Consider the following 15,777-nt stretch of genomic DNA (forward strand, 5'->3'; position numbering starts at 1 on the left):
CTCCTACATTATAAACCACCATGTTTTATTTCTTACACGGCACTTTGACTTTTATTCTTGTATTTTATATCTGTCTCGTCCTATTTACACAGTTTTTATATTTTTAATTGTTTTGAATTGCTCTTTAATGCTTTATTTAAATGCCTTGTTGCTGAAATGTGCTATAGGAATAAAGCTGCCCTGCCTTGCTCAAACAAGCTGCTAATTAATAATTTACTATCTCTCAAGTAAAATATTCTACCAACATTGACCCTTCCTGTGCAAAATGTTTCGCGTCATCCAGCAAATCTTGGCCAGGCTGTTCTCATGTACGCGTACAGATCGCAACAAAAAGTATAACACTGTAATTTGTATGTATTTCTCGGATTTATTGCGGTATGCAGCACATGGATTGCTGCTGTATAAGAGCGGGAAGTGCCACGTAGAGATGTGGTTGGGGTGGATAGGTGGGTACTAAAACACAGGGCTTTGAAGCAGAGGAGCAGATTTCATTTCCTAGGAAAACACAAGACTTTCACCCAGAAAGTGTGTCTTTGTGTCTGGAGAGTACTACTAACCACAATCTTTTTTCTAAGCTTAAAGGTGCTCTGAGCGAAGTCACGTGTTTTTTAAGCTACAACATTTTATGTCACATACAGCAAACGTCTCCTCACTATCCGCTAGCTGCCTGTCCCTTGAACACACTGTAAAAAACGTCTCCTCACTATCCGCTAGCTGCCTGTCCCTTGAACACACTGTAAAAAACGTCTCCTCACTATCTGCTAGCTGCCTGTCCCTTGAACACACTGTAAAAAACGTCTCATCTCTATCTGCTAGCTGCCTGTCCCTTGAACACACTGTAAAAAACGTCTCATCTCTATCTGCTAGCTGCCTGTCCCTAGAACACACTGTAGAAAACATCTCCTCACTATCTGCTCGCTGCCTGTCCCTAGAACACACTGTAAAAAAACGTTGTCTCTGTAGGCAGCCCAGGGTCTACAAACAGCAACAAATCAAACTGTGCCCACCTGCACCATGAAGCATACGTGCTGTTCCAGCGTTTCAGCCATTAACAGACAAGAAGGATTATGGGGGTGGGGGTTGGGGTTAGTGCACAAAAGCACGGAAGGGAGGGAGAGGGGACGGGATGAGAAGGAGGGAGGGGCGAGCTAGTCTTGTTTTGTTTTGTTTTGAAAATACAGGAAGTGCCGTCACCCAACATCGCTTAGAGCACATTTACCTAGTGGCCGCCTAAACTTAAGTTGTTAGCCAATCCGTCCACTGGAAGCCGGGTTATCCTTTGTGGAAGCCAATGAAGTTGCAGTGTTTACAGAGGAGGGTCCTGGTTAAATATTGAAAGCTATTCTATCCAATTACAACCAAACATTATGAAACCAGCCTCCCTGTGTAGCCAATAAGAAGACGAGTTGATTGATATCAAACGAGACCAGAAAAATTTAACCCAGTGATGGCTCCAGCTTTGTCAAAGCAAAAATATGGCCTCCTCATGGCATTTCACCATTTCATCAAATTCTGATTATTTAATCCTATAAATCTATGCATCTAGCTATTTCAGGTATATGTGTGAGTGATGTAGATGTGTTTTTGTATTTCAGAAGTATTGTATTTTGCACTTTTTGGGCTTTTTTAGAAATGAGAAAAACACAAAGACATATCTGTAGAAATACATTCATGTAAAATCCATTTTATAAGCCATTTTTTTCTGGATTTTTTCTGTTCTAAGTTGAGACATGTGGCTAGGGTACTATTTTTGTATGTAGCCCATTTAATATGCTTACAGTAGTGTTTTTTATTAATTTTTCAGATGATTTACTTGGACGGAAATAGAAATTCTGTGTTCTAACCTCTGTAGCTCTGTGTCAGTAAGGCCTAGTGTCACACTGCCACTAGAAACAACAAATTGAGAGTGTTAATTTCCCAATGACCTCAGGGTCATCCCAGAGGGCCAAAGTATGTGGAAACTGCAGCACTTTTTTGGGGGTAAACATTTAGGCGAGAAAAGCATGGATTTTCAAGTGTTTTCTAAAGAGGTTAAACTTGACTGCATCGGCCGCTGAAACAATGCTGTGAGTGACACCCAGCTCACGGTGACCTTTTCTCAGCTAAATGTATCTGTCACATGACCAGCCGGCGGCAATCATTTTGTAGGATATTATACGATTTATTGTAAATAACTTTTTGTACGATATACGAACCGGTTAATTTGAATGAGTAGTCGGCAGACCTCCGCTGATCTGTTTAGCACGCATATCTGTGCGCTGCAGCCGCCTATGGAAGTCACACATTGTTCGTTGCCACACACTGGCCACACTGCCGTCACACAGAGCTGGATATAAATCCAAATACATGACTGTCCATCAAATGGCATATATTATGTTGCCATAGAGATGGTCATTGCTGGCAGTGGCTTGACAGTACATGTCAGGAAGCAGGAGAGGAAATGATACAGTGCTCTGTGTTCAGCAGTTACTCCTGGCTGGCAGTATTTAAAGTGACCAGACATCCAACACAAGGCCAGAGCACGGAGTGGTGGAAGTTTGATTTTGTGTCTTTTATATTTATATTAGGGCTGTCAGAACTAACGTGTTGACAAGTTAATACAATCTTAGTCTTATAATATTTCCATGAACGGGAGTGGATGGCTAACAGAAAACAAACCTCCTGGAGGTCTTTTAAGTGGAAGGTTGAGTTTCAAAGCCCTTCCTGAAGGTTCTCTAAACAAGACAAACGTTTTTTGTTCGAGAGTAGTCGAGTCTCGAATGAGCACTTGAGCATTAAAAACGTTAAAAAAAAACATTTAAAACAGATTAAAAATGTGAGATAATTTTGCAATGAATTGCGAGTTAACAACAGACAATCATGCGATTAAAATTTTTTTACCGACTGACAGCACTTATTTATATTCATTAATAGCCTATATAAAAGCACATATTATGGGATATAGCTGAACTGTTAGGAATGAACTTTGCGTAGTTTGAGCTTGAATTTGAATAGAAATGGGAACTTTCTTTTCTTTTCCATTGTTCACGTTCATTGTTCAACTACTGTCAAAGACTTCAAGATACAGAAATTCGCAATAAAGCAAAACACTTTCTACCACATTTGAACTACAGAGGCGGTTATTTTTTTTGGAAACAAAATGGGAACATTGCACAGCGTCAAAATTAATGAAGTGGAAAAAGACACTGAAAATCTAATGTAACAGGTTTTAGAAGTATTGACTGTAAAGCTCCATTGTTATGCTCAGGAATGGCTTGTCTTTCAGCAGCTGCTAACCTGCTAAACTTCCTCTCAACACTTTAAATGCCAATGTATCGTTGTGGTTCAGGATGCCATCAGATGAAGCAGACAGATCCATTTGATGACACTGATTTGACGACACAAAATAAAGATTCATGAAGTCAAGGAATTCAGACTAAAAACCTCCCTGACTTATTCATGTACTTCACACCTGTGTTGAGTAAGTGCTGCAGACTGGGTAAAAACTGTCCACATCAGCCTCTTTGTAGTAATGTAGCTAAGCAGCGTGTGGGAATATGTCTAAACTGCGCTTGACACAAACTGCAGAAAGTTTTGAACGGAAGTTCAATCTCTGACCTCTGAATCAGTAAAAAACAATCTCAGTTCACTAGCTTTTACTGAGCTTTAATCTCGCAGTCTTTATCAGTGAAATGTTGCTGAAAAGGTTGGAAAAAGGAGTATACTTCGAGCGTCAACAAGAAGAAGTAACATCACCCAACATCGCTTGGAGCACCTTTAATCAATCATGGGGACTATCTTATTTTAATAATTTAATTTAATCAAACTGCTCTGTAGATATCCAGCTCTGGTTGCACTGGCCAACTCCCTCCCATCCTATGTGGATGCATGTCAAATAAACCTCTTCCTTATAGGTGAAAAAAGCAAAGTCTTACATGGTGTCTGCAGGGACCCCTGAGGTCAGGCTTTAGCACTTTGTCATGAATGAGTGGATCTCTGGGACGTCCCTCCCTCAGAGTGCAGCATGTCACAGTTGGCACAGGAAGGCCTGAGCCCAGCACATTTAATTAGCCAAGCTTTCTTGGCATTGGATGGGAGGGGGGACACACAGTGACGAGTCATCAACACCACCAAGGGCGCGGTGCTGCTGCACATCTCAAACTTAACAGGATGGGAAAGAAGCGCATGGGCGTTAATATGGGAAGCTGTCACTGGGAGATGGAGTTTTTTTTATTGGAAACATCAGAAATTGGTAATTCAGCAAAAATGAGCACAATCAGTGACTGACCTCTCTTGTAAAAACACGTATGTTGTGACCCCCCTCAGCTTTTAATGTACCGAACATGCGTGACAGAGATTAAGATACAGGGGAGATCCACAGCCCTCACTGCTCCACATGTCAGTAGTTATCATTCGAGTCAACATGCCATGTTGAGTGGGGAAAAAAATGACTGTTGCTATGAAAAAAAAAGCAAAGTTAGGGAAAACAGTTTGGGAGAAACCATTCTGACATCCCTCTCTGTAAAGCTGCATGCATGTGAGGAGCCCACCCCACCTCAGCTGTAGTGAGGAGAGCCCATCTAGGCAGCCAGCAACCAGCGCGTCTCTGCCTACCAATAGGCATGCTCGGCTCAGGCTCTGTGCAGTGCTCAGTCTCAGCAGCTAAAGCTGGGCGCAGGGGAACTGCGACGGCCGCGCCAAGCATCTTCCCAGGTATGCGTCTCTCTCTTTCTCGCTATACGCCCTTATTCATTTTCTGCAATGTTATGGTATCTTGCTGCATGCAGTTTCCCGCTCTCTCCCGACATTGGCTTATTTCTAGGGAGGGGTTGCTGTGTCTTATTAATTGTTTCCTTTTTTTTTTTTTTTTTTGGTTGCTCACGTAGCCTTCACTGTAGCGCAGGGCAGCGGGTCTTCTTGGTAAACACTCACAGTCAGCGAAGACGCATCTGCAAAAAAACCTCCTCGTTAACCGCGCGTCAACTTGCACACACCTCAAAATGTTCGCCCTTCGACAGATGAGCGGCGAGCAGCCTCCGCCGCGGCTGCTGCTGGCGAGGCGGGGACGTGCGCCCGCCGCTGCGCTGCGTCCATTTCTTGGGGAAACATTTGCAACGAGGTTATGATTTGGCTCAAGCGGCTTTCGTCAAAACATGATCGCTGACTATATTTTCCAACTTGCAGTGCATGCAGGTAGAGATTTTTTTTCTGGTAGGCGCTGGACTTGCGGTAGGCTACACTGGGCGAAGCAGGTATTGGGAGCTGATTTGAAAGATCATTTCATAGCAGTCAATTTTTAAGTAGGCTGTGCCAAATAACGCTGCAGTAGGCTACGGCTATAGTAGGTGATACTGTAGGCTATATGCATGGACAGACATTTCTACAACATTGATATATTATTAATAGCTATGTGTTATGATACAACGGGTCTATTTCAGCTCATTATTCATTCATACAGAGTTACCATCCAGGGGAAAGGATTTTGAGGATTTTTTTTTTCACAGAATCAGGTGGACTTAGTTTAGTCAAAGTGATGCTAATTCTAAACGTGCTGAACCATAGCTTTCAAAGAGTTTGAACAAGCCGTGTTTGAATGATGAGGCTGTTCTGTAGCGCCGTTCTCCCTGTCACTAGGTAAGATGTAGGTACACTCCCTTGGCAGTTAGGGTGGTGCTGCCTGCTAGTGCTGATGTGTTACAGTGGCCACTACCTGTGCATGCAGTCTAATAGGCCTGGCTGTACATTTGCTCCGGGAGGGTGGCTGGGTGGGTGGTGGTCAATAAAACAAAATCTCTCTAAAAAAAGTTCAAAATAAATTCAGACTTAACCGTTGAAGTTTTTTAGGGGCAGCGCAGGAACAGTATCAATGGAAAAGGGAGTTAAGGACTTACTAGCAATAAATGAATGAACTTTTACAACAGCTGACCTTATTGTTAGTTCTCCTTGCACACACAAAACTGTTAATTATATCCTTTAGCATGTCAACAATGTGCATGTAAAAATCTGGTTGTGTTGTGGGCTAATTATGAATGGCACTTTTGTTGTTGCTATGCAAAAAAAAGGGCTCATGTGCTATATTTCCACTGCAATCTTTTGAAGCTGTGACCTTGTCAAAAAGGGCCACTGTGTGTCTGCTTCGCTCCGGTTCGCTCTGATAAAAGTCTGCATTAAAGGAAGCTACTTTTCCATACCAGTCCATCTTCACTGGTCAGGACTGCTCTTGGATTTTTGCTGCATTTACCACACTGCCTTCACTCCACTTCAAAAGCCAGGAATAGTTGGAGGGTATATCAGAATCAGGTTTAATGGTATGTTAGTGTCTGCTCAGGCATGCCTAGCAACTGAAGTTACATTGAAGTTTATAAATGAGCTAATCCATTTCCACATGTGCTGTCCTTGTTCTCTGAAACAATGCTTTTTAAACCGTGTGGTCTTAGGGTGGAGATTTTCTGCTGAGCCGTTTATATCTGGGACCATATGCTTTTGTCGCGATTCGATTGTTTCACAATACATTGGTGCCCATTTCCTTTATTGCGATTCTAGAAGTATTGTGATTTGAGTATGGAGCATTGAGATTTTCTTTTCCTTCTTCCCAAAAACAAAAGTTGAAAAACACACTTCTAAAGACAATATATCATTGGACATTTGTACTAAGAAAGTATTTTCTAAAAAGAATGCACATCGTATGTCAGTCATTCAGTCTGACATGAATTTAATTTAAAAGGAAGTCAATTCAATTTTATTTTTAGTATCAAATCATAAAAAGAGCTATCGCAGGGCACTTCACAGATTGAATAGGTCTAGACCACATTCTACAATTTACAAATACCCAACAATTTCCCACGAGCAAGCACTTGACAGTGGCAAGGGAAAACTTCCTTTAAGGCAGAAACCTTGAGTGGTGAGGAAAACTTCCTTTAGGTGGAAATCTCGGCCAGACACAGGCTCCATGGCGCCATCTGACACAGACACAGGTATAGAGAAATATGATTCTTAATAATTATAGCAGTTGAAATTATGAACAGTGGCAGTTACAGTAACAATAATAATCCTGGAACTATAACTAGAAATAATATACAGAGTTAAAAGTACATAATATGGATTCTCTGCTTTCTCTGTTTTGCTGGAAACAGGTATTATGTAGTCGCCGTCGGCTGTATACCGCATAAACAGAAAACATTTAGGTAAACCATTGGTAAAAAAACAAAAAATATTGATTCCGGGGAAAAGAATCCATTTTAAAAATTGTTGCAAGAAAGAAATCATGATACATTCGCAAGCCTTTTTTTCCCACCCCTACTGGAGCGAATGAAGGATCTCCAGTACAGTGAATCCTACAGTATGTCAGGAGCGACTCCGGACTGCAGAGTGGATAAAGTTATGGAGGGAGAAATGTTAAGGTCACCTTAAGGTCAAAGGAAGAGGAAGGAATCTTTCCAAATCAATTTAAGCGAAATGGTCCTTTATATGATTAAGATTTTGCATCAGTGATGTAAATGGAGCAAAACAAAGAATTTACTGCAAGATTTCTTGATTTAGGTGAACTTTCTTTTGTTTCCTAGTGAGCTACAACAACCATTAAAAGAAAATGAATCAGCAACTATTTTGATAATCGATTGGTGATTTTGACTAATTTTGAATGTACTTGTTGGTTCCAGCTTCTCATCTACCAAGTTTTTCTGCTTGGCTTTATCACATGTGACAGTAAGGAAAATATGCTTTGTTTTTGCAGTGAAGGATATCACTTTGGACTCTGGGATGTTGTCATGGGCATTTTTCACTACTTAAAAAAAGACATTTCTGATACTAAATGATGAATCATTAAAAAAAATGGTCCTATTAAGCCACAGTTACTGTTGAAAGTTATCAGCTCTTTACACTTGGGCATGATTCGTCATTAAGCAGAATGTGGTTGTCAAATTGGCAAACAGAAAAGAAATCAATATAAATATTGTAACATGTATGAATAAATTATACTTTATAATACATCGATGATAAAATTAATCATTAGTTGCAGCCCTAGTCCGATTACTGTTAAACTCTATTAGTATAAACGGAAGTTGTTTTCTGTCTTATTTTTTTTTTACAGTTATTTTGTACTATCACATCAGTATGTATTGATTGTAGAAAAAAAAAACGTTGAGGTTTTATTATATGTAAACAATTTAAAAAGTGAATAGCATTTCAATACATTTTATTGTCCTATCCTAAGGTATCCATTATGAATTGCATAGAAAAGCAAAATCCTTTTTAATAGCTTTTGGGCTAAGCCAAAAACATGAAAAGGGACAGAAGCAAGTCTCAAAGGAGCTTATTTTAATGTATTAATTTGTTATTGAGGTTACACTTGTTGCTCATATGAAACAATGTGAAAGCAGTGCATTTTGTTCATACACAGAGGAAAACACAATGTACTGCAACAACAGGTACTCTGCCCAGGGAAACTTTCAGAAAAGTTTACTGTAGTACTATAAAAAATTGAGTCTATGATATCTTAGGTGTTACATATTAATTAGTTAATGACATCTTTCCCTGATTCATACTGCAATCAGTAATTGGAAGATAACAGAGATGGAGTGAACATAAATAAGTAAGGGTGTTTGCTGTAAGGGTGTTTACTGCCAATAATTTTGGCAAGGCATCACCCTAACTTTAAGTGAGTATGGGTTTGTGAGTTTATTTTAATTCAACACTGTACTTGTCCACCATCATAATGGAAAATGAACAGCAAGCCACTATTCAAATCCAAACAGGATTAGCCAGAAAGCTAATGTGTGCAAAGCCTTCGATCACTGTGTTACTGTTTTATAAGCCATCCACTGTCATCTCCAGGCAGGACAGACTGTTATAACCACTAATTAATATATCACACACGCACACACACACACACACCAGAGGAATTTAGGAGAATAGACTCTTCACATAAAAATTTTAGTCTGTGTTCAAGTCATAAAACAACATTCTTCTTTTGTTTTACCTAATTTTGCTTTATATTTAGAGCTGAAATGATTATTTAATTATGCAACGAGTTGATAAACAGACAAATAATTATTAGTAACAGTAAGTAGTCCCTTTTTAAGAAACAATGGTAAACTTCCTAGCTCCCTCTTCTAATAGAGGATTTGCTGCTTTTCTGTGTTGGTTGTGATTGTTAACTGAACTTCTTTGGGTTTTGGAGTGTTGGTTGAACAAAAAAGCAATATGATGTCATTCCCTTGGGCTTTAATGAAATTGTGATGGGCATTTTTCATTATTCTCTGACAGAGACCAAGCAGATTAATCCTTACAGTAATATAAATAACTTTGTTGCAGTGCTAATTATACATAATTGTCAGTACAGTCTGAAAGAAGTGCTAAAAACCTTAAAAAATACTTTGTTGTTGAACAGATTAAGTTACTGTATGCATCCAATCTTTTTACACCTAAATATTGAGTCCATTTTCATTTTTTGTTAACACTGCAAGATAGACTTCCACTTTGAACTGAAGTAATAAATCAGGAGCTGAATCACTTTAATTACATGTAATAAATGTATTATATTTTTTCCTGATGCCATTACGACAGAAAAAATGGCAACTTAGGGACTTAAATCACAGTGGCACGCAGCACAGAGACAAAGGGCAGTATACATTATCTGCAGTCATCTCTGCAGCTGTATTAAGTTACTGGGCAAACTATACTGTTGGACATCACCATACGTGTATCTGACACAGACTGTTTGGTATGGAGAGGTATTTAATTTCTTCACTTTACATAATGTTGAAGAATGACTTTGTAGTTTGTGTTAACATGCACAGTTATTCTTGGCTATTGGAGAAAGTACATGCGTAGATTAGTGCAGCTGTCCAAATGCCTGGAGAACAATATCTGTACTTGTATTGACTGATGACGAATGTTCCAACTAGAAACGGCTTCTGTTAAGGTTAAGTCACATATTTTCACTGTAGTTATCCCAGACAAAGGGTGGAGAAATCATTATGTAGATAATGTACAGTATGAGTGGCCTAGAAAGAAATTTTTAGACAATTTGGAAAGATGATAAAATGTCTTTGGGAGGAAGGAAAGGACAAAAAGGTAATAGGTGAGCTTTGGGGGATAATTGTCCATGATCAGGAAAATAAACCGGACTAGTAAAAAGTAAAAATGAAAAAAAGAGAGGGTCTTAAATACTGCAGTGTGGACTTTTAAAATTTTAGTTGTACATTCCAGAGTTAAACTTGCAGACAGTGTCTACGCAAAATACTTATGTTCATGTTTGACTCATGACGACACTCATTGAGCTTTAAACATAGCACATGCTAAAAACAATACGTTAAAGTACATGGAAAGGTAACATCAACAACATCTGTATTGTCTGACATCTGCTAGCGTGTTGAAAATGATATCCTCGATTTAGGTGCATGCAGAAATAATCTGTTCATGTTACCTCTTCCCTTCCCTTAGTGATGGCCTCTGCTGAGCAACCGTGCTCCAGCTTCTACCAGCAGCACTGCGCATAAGGAAACACACCCACCTTTGCCCTCCTGCCCAGAAGTGAGAGAGCCACCACCATGTACAGCGTGGAAGACCTCCTCATCTCGCATGGATATAAATTGCCCAAGAGCGGCCCTCCATCTGCCACGCCTTTTGACAAACGCCCTGCTGATTGCCAGCGTGAACTTGTGGACAACAGGGCTGGCCGGGGGACACTGAACGGGTATGAGGCGGGCCGGGGGGCATCTATCACAGGCATCTATGGCAGCAGGCAGGCACTGGTGAAGGGCTACCACGCCACTGACAACGAGAGCGGGGAAAGGATCCTAAGGAGAAAAGAAATCGGTATCCTAGGTGACGCTCAGCCCTTGGGTGATTCTCTCGCCACAGATAGTGGGTGAGTGCTTTTTTTCCCCCCTCGCTTTCGCGATCCCCCACACCCTTTACCTCCCCCCCCCTTCTCATTGGGGCCCTTTGGTATTGCATGCAAAACTGAGTCTGCACTGCGCAGGGGATTTTTTTCCTCCTCTTCCCTTTCCCCTCCTTCCAGAGCTGCATAACACTGTGGCTGCAGCAGCACCACTGACATATGCTGGCATATGAGGAAATATGAAAGGTGCCTTTGCACTTGTTTGAGGTGTGTACATGCCTTAACAGAGAGGTGGCATGCGTCTCTGTAGAGCCCACCCATGCACTGGTATCTACAGCCTCAACCAGGCAGGCAGATGTAAACAGCAGCACTAGACAGTAAGCAAACTGAGGAGAACTGAACATGCCTTAAGACAGGCTCGTAATCACTCCACTGTAAACACTGGCACACTGAATCACGCCCAGCACGTGCCCTGTGATGTAAGCATGTTGCTGGGCAAGTGTGCACAACGCGGCTCCCCTCAGCCATACAGTAGCATATGCTGCTGAGGATGATCCATTGACTTTGCTGCTTAAATGAATGAGTACAGTGACTAACAGTGATTTTAGTGCAGTGCAGATAGGAGATGAAGCTCTTTAAAAGAGTAATTGTTATTCATTTTGAGTTCTCTTTTATTATTTTTTCGACTGGATATTTAACTTATATTGTAATATGGATTTATGGTATATTTTATGGTTAGATTTTTTGTATTTGTTTTGTATGGAATTGTTAACTGCAAATCATGGCATTATGTGGTTGTATCATTAATATTAAGCAAATAGCCTGAGAAAATTCAATTCATTTATTTTGTTTGAAAGACCTGGTGGTTACTTTAAATTCCAAAAAGGATTTCAAACCCTCACTCCCTTGTTCAATTAACTGCACCTACGGATGTTCATGGATATCATTGACTTTTCTCCTTCAACAGTCCTGTTCCACCACACCAAGACATTTATCATGACTGCTTGAGAAAATTCCAAAATTAAAATGACATTGTAATTTAACAAAATGACCCTCTTTGAACACGAAAAAAATGTAGCTCGGTTTTATTTAGACTCAATTTGTTATGATTAAGTATGCTATTTCTAAGATAATTGTTTTGGCAGTGCAACATGCATACAGCCATATCTTACACCTAAGAGGTAAATTTGGAACCATAACTAAAATTATCTCCAGGCGGCACTGCTTTATCACAGTGGTACCACTGTTATGAACCTGCCAAGTTACTCATCACACATTTACCACTTTATGTTAAATTCAGCAAGTGTTTAAAAAAAGGATATTGTGTATTTTCTAAAAAGGCACAGTTTGATCTTGCTAATTGAGTTATGTGATCAGTTAATCAGAGGTAAAGATGTACTTTTGCTATATATTGTGTCAGATGAGGTGATGGGATGTTTTTGCTAAGGCGTTTTTTAAGAGCCAAAGTCGCTGTCCAGATGACAAGCTTTCAAGATAAGGTCAGCACAATTTAATATGCAAATCATTTTGCAGTAACATCACAATTTCATGGTTTCTTCAAGGGACTTGGGAGTTGCTGACTCAAGCACTTCTGTTTCATATGTGCTGGCTCTCCTTGATTAAGTTGCGTTGGAAAGCCAATACTGCCAAAGCCAAAACACATGCTTGACACTGGCATGGACACAATTATAAAACTCTTAAAAGGTTGTTAATAGAGATAAAAGTCATTTGTGTTTGGAAAGCTTGTTCATTGCAGATAGTTTAAAGTATCAATAGTGCCTTGTTATTGTTTATTTTAAACTTTAGAATACAAGCAACCTATAAATCATATTAAAAATATTGCCTTTTACACACTATGTTTGTCTAAACCTAATGAAAGTGTCAGATGTTGCTCGTCTAGCAACTTCTGTAATTATACTCTGAAAAATTATAACTGTGTGCAAGTTTCCACTTAAAATCAGAGTCCACTTCACTCTCATTCTGACATTTTTTGTCTTATTCACACTGAACTTTTCTGTCTGAATAGGTTCTACGATGTTCCCAGTTTGACTTATTCAGAGCCGCTATGCCATGATGAGAGGGATGTCTCCTACTGGCGGCGGCGAGGCCAGGACTTCAGCATCCTCCTGGACTATGCTGATGGTAGGGAGCTAAGGGCCTCTGCAGGCGCTTGGAGGCCACAGGCCCTGATTGCAGCAGAGGAACACAGAGCAGAGAGGCAAGCGCAGCAGTTATGGGAGGACATTTCCTGGCTAAGGGACTTGGATGCAGCCCCTGGTCAGCTAAGGGTGACTGGGGAGAGGAAGTGCCAGAGCCTCGGTACAGAGGAATGGAGGCCTGCTGTGGGCCTTGGAAGGCAGTTGTCGGATGGGGACGGGGACAGGTGGGCTCAGGACCAGTACCGCCTAAGGACACCTGAGGGTTTTTTTCACCCTAGAACTAAAGCAAAGTCTCAGTCTCTCCCCAGAGTTTTGTCACCTGATGATGCCAGTAGAGAGCTCATTCCATCCAGGCCTAGCTTACCTGATAGACAACAGAGGATAAGCAGCACTGTCTTCTCTGGGCCCTATAGTAGGTATATCTATAGTGGTGCTGTTGTCAGGGACCGGTGGGGTAGGAATGCAGGGCCGAGCAGCCATGTTGCACTTTTACCAAAGCCCAGGTTCAGCAGGCCTTTAAAGCCTCCATCATATGAGATTCACCAGCAGACTAGAGGTAGCGCAGAAATGCTTGCTATAGACCAGGGTGCCAAACAAAAAGAAAGGCCTATCTACTATCCAAGGGGTGGGGAGCTGAGACAAGACTATTTCGCACAACACTCTGCCATTTCTGGAATGGAGCCACCTGGCTACATCCCACCCCCATCTTATAGAAGAGGCCCACCTCCAAGATCAGTTTCAGTCAACCGCAATGAAATGGCAAACCTAAGATGGAGGGCTGAAGCTCTGCAGATGCCCAGCTCAGATCCTGGAAGGTGGTTTTACAGACAGGCAGGTTCATGGCTGGAACACTATGGAGACTGTGGTGCGTCCTATCGAAAACAGGTACATTCGGGATATGAAGAACAACCAGGTCATGCCCGTCAATTACCCTCTGGACATGAAGAACAACCAGGTAATGCCCGTCAATTACCAACTGAAGACCCAAGAGTGAAGCAAATCTCAGGAGGGCCTAGCGGAAATTCTCTCACTGACTCAGACAAGATCCGTAACATCAACAAAGAGATTCCATCTGCTACAATTTTAGGACAATCTACACATGATAGTGCCTTTCCTCCCCAACAGGGGTCAGCTCTCAATACCGACAGCCGCAAAACATCTATCAATGACAGCGACAGCAGCAATCGATGGTGCAACAGGGGATTAAACAAAAAAAGTGACAGTGTAGGTCCTGAACAAAACCGTAGTCAGTTTTTTCCTTCATCTATTCTGGGTAAACCACCACCTCCCCCATGCAAGTCGGCTGACCAGACTGTCTCTGAAACTGTGACAGAAGTAAAAAAGGTGGAACAACCTGAACCACCAGAAAAGGAAAAATCCAAGAATCTAAAAAAGAGACTTAGTGAGACTATTTTTTGTTTGGTGTCTGTACCTGTTACTCCGCAGCTAAGTGGAACAATCCGTGATCAGAATAACAACAACGAGAAGTCACCAGACCCGGCGGACAGTCCAAGTGACAACAAAACTGGCCATTTAACTAACCAAAGTCTCCAAAGCACATCTTCAGCCGAAGCTGAGCTGCAAGCACTAACCGGTAGCATAGCAAGCAGCAAAACAAGCAGTAGAGCAAGCAGCAAAATGTTTAAAAGAGTACCCTGTAGACCACCTAAGATAAACCATTACAAGGAGATGAAACTGTCGGGATCCTGGCCTGCAAACCAGTATCGAGACCAGGAGACACAAACTAGCCCAGAGGCCCAAACACCTGCCTCTGAAAACAAGGAAGCACAACAAGACCCTGTCCCTCCCGGCACTGAAGTCCCTCCTGATAGCAGCGGTGCAGTGGGCACTGCCTTCAGTTTTCCTATAAAGGGAGTAAAGAGCCTGAAACTGTCAAGCAACAGCGCTTTCTCCCTGACCGCCACCTTCTCCAACCAGCTGAATAAGAGCACAGCTCAGCAGCCAGCAGTACCACCCTCAGGAAATGTGGAGGAGACCAAACCAGCAGTAAATAGTGGGCAGGAGGCATTTGAACAGTTTCTGCTGAAACCGGCCAGCCAGCGTCCATGGGATGCTGTCAAAGAACTGGAAACTATCAAAAAAGAAGTCCAGGATCAACAACAGCAGCAGAGCAGCAAACAGCCCAGCGTTGATAAGTGCATAGAGGACCTCAACGAGGCCTACAAAGACATATTGGAGCTAGGCACTGCCAGCAATAAAGTCCCAAATGGTTCTGTTCAAATCCCTGAGCGTATCAAAATCCGATTAACATCAGAACCTCTCAACAAGCCCAGCAGCCTTAGGCGCAGTGCAGTAAGCTGGTCTGTTGATCCAGAATACAGGGAAGTCAAGAGCGCCTTCTCCAGGCCTGCAACAAAGTCGGTAACTTTCAGCAAGCAGCTTAGGGAGGAGCTCCCTGTCCCACCTCGGGAGCCAGGCTTCAGAGAATACAGGGTAGTTTCACATCTTTTGCGCAGACGGAGCAACGATGGCAGGACAGTGAAACTAGACCTGCCAGATGAGCCTATTGAGACACCACTTTGTAACTTCAGTCCAACAATGCGCACCGCAGCAGCTGAGATGCCATGGGCAGATAGACAGCCCATGCAGGATGCTTCTACGCTCACTAGTCCTCCTGATTATGAGGACATATGCCAGACTTTGCGTCAGCCTAAAGACGCAACGGATGTCAATAAAGCATCCACAGGCAGTTTTAAACCTAATGACGCAGAGACTCTTCAAGATCTCAGTGCTGAAACAGAGGAGGAGTGCCCTATTTGTAAAAGAGAGCTTGAG

The 15,777-nt window shown here is 41.7% G+C and overlaps 1 protein-coding gene across 1 annotated transcript in view; it reads left to right on the forward strand.

Annotated features, from left to right (window-relative positions):
• The first annotated feature begins 4,553 nt into the window (after positions 1 to 4,553).
• Positions 4,554 to 15,777, forward strand: part of jcadb (junctional cadherin 5 associated b) — a 15,234-nt gene continuing 4,010 nt past the window's right edge. The window contains exons 1-3 of the mRNA XM_032532130.1: positions 4,554 to 4,692; positions 10,423 to 10,849; positions 12,849 to 15,777. The exon at positions 12,849 to 15,777 is cut by the window's right edge and continues 1,003 nt beyond it. Coding sequence (XP_032388021.1) covers positions 10,530 to 10,849; positions 12,849 to 15,777 — 3,249 coding nt within the window. The 5' untranslated portion in view covers positions 4,554 to 4,692; positions 10,423 to 10,529. The remainder of the gene's footprint in view (positions 4,693 to 10,422; positions 10,850 to 12,848) is intronic.

The sequence above is a fragment of the Etheostoma spectabile genome, chromosome 12 (assembly GCF_008692095.1).
Source record: "Etheostoma spectabile isolate EspeVRDwgs_2016 chromosome 12, UIUC_Espe_1.0, whole genome shotgun sequence".
NCBI classification, from domain to species: Eukaryota; Metazoa; Chordata; class Actinopteri; order Perciformes; family Percidae; genus Etheostoma; species Etheostoma spectabile.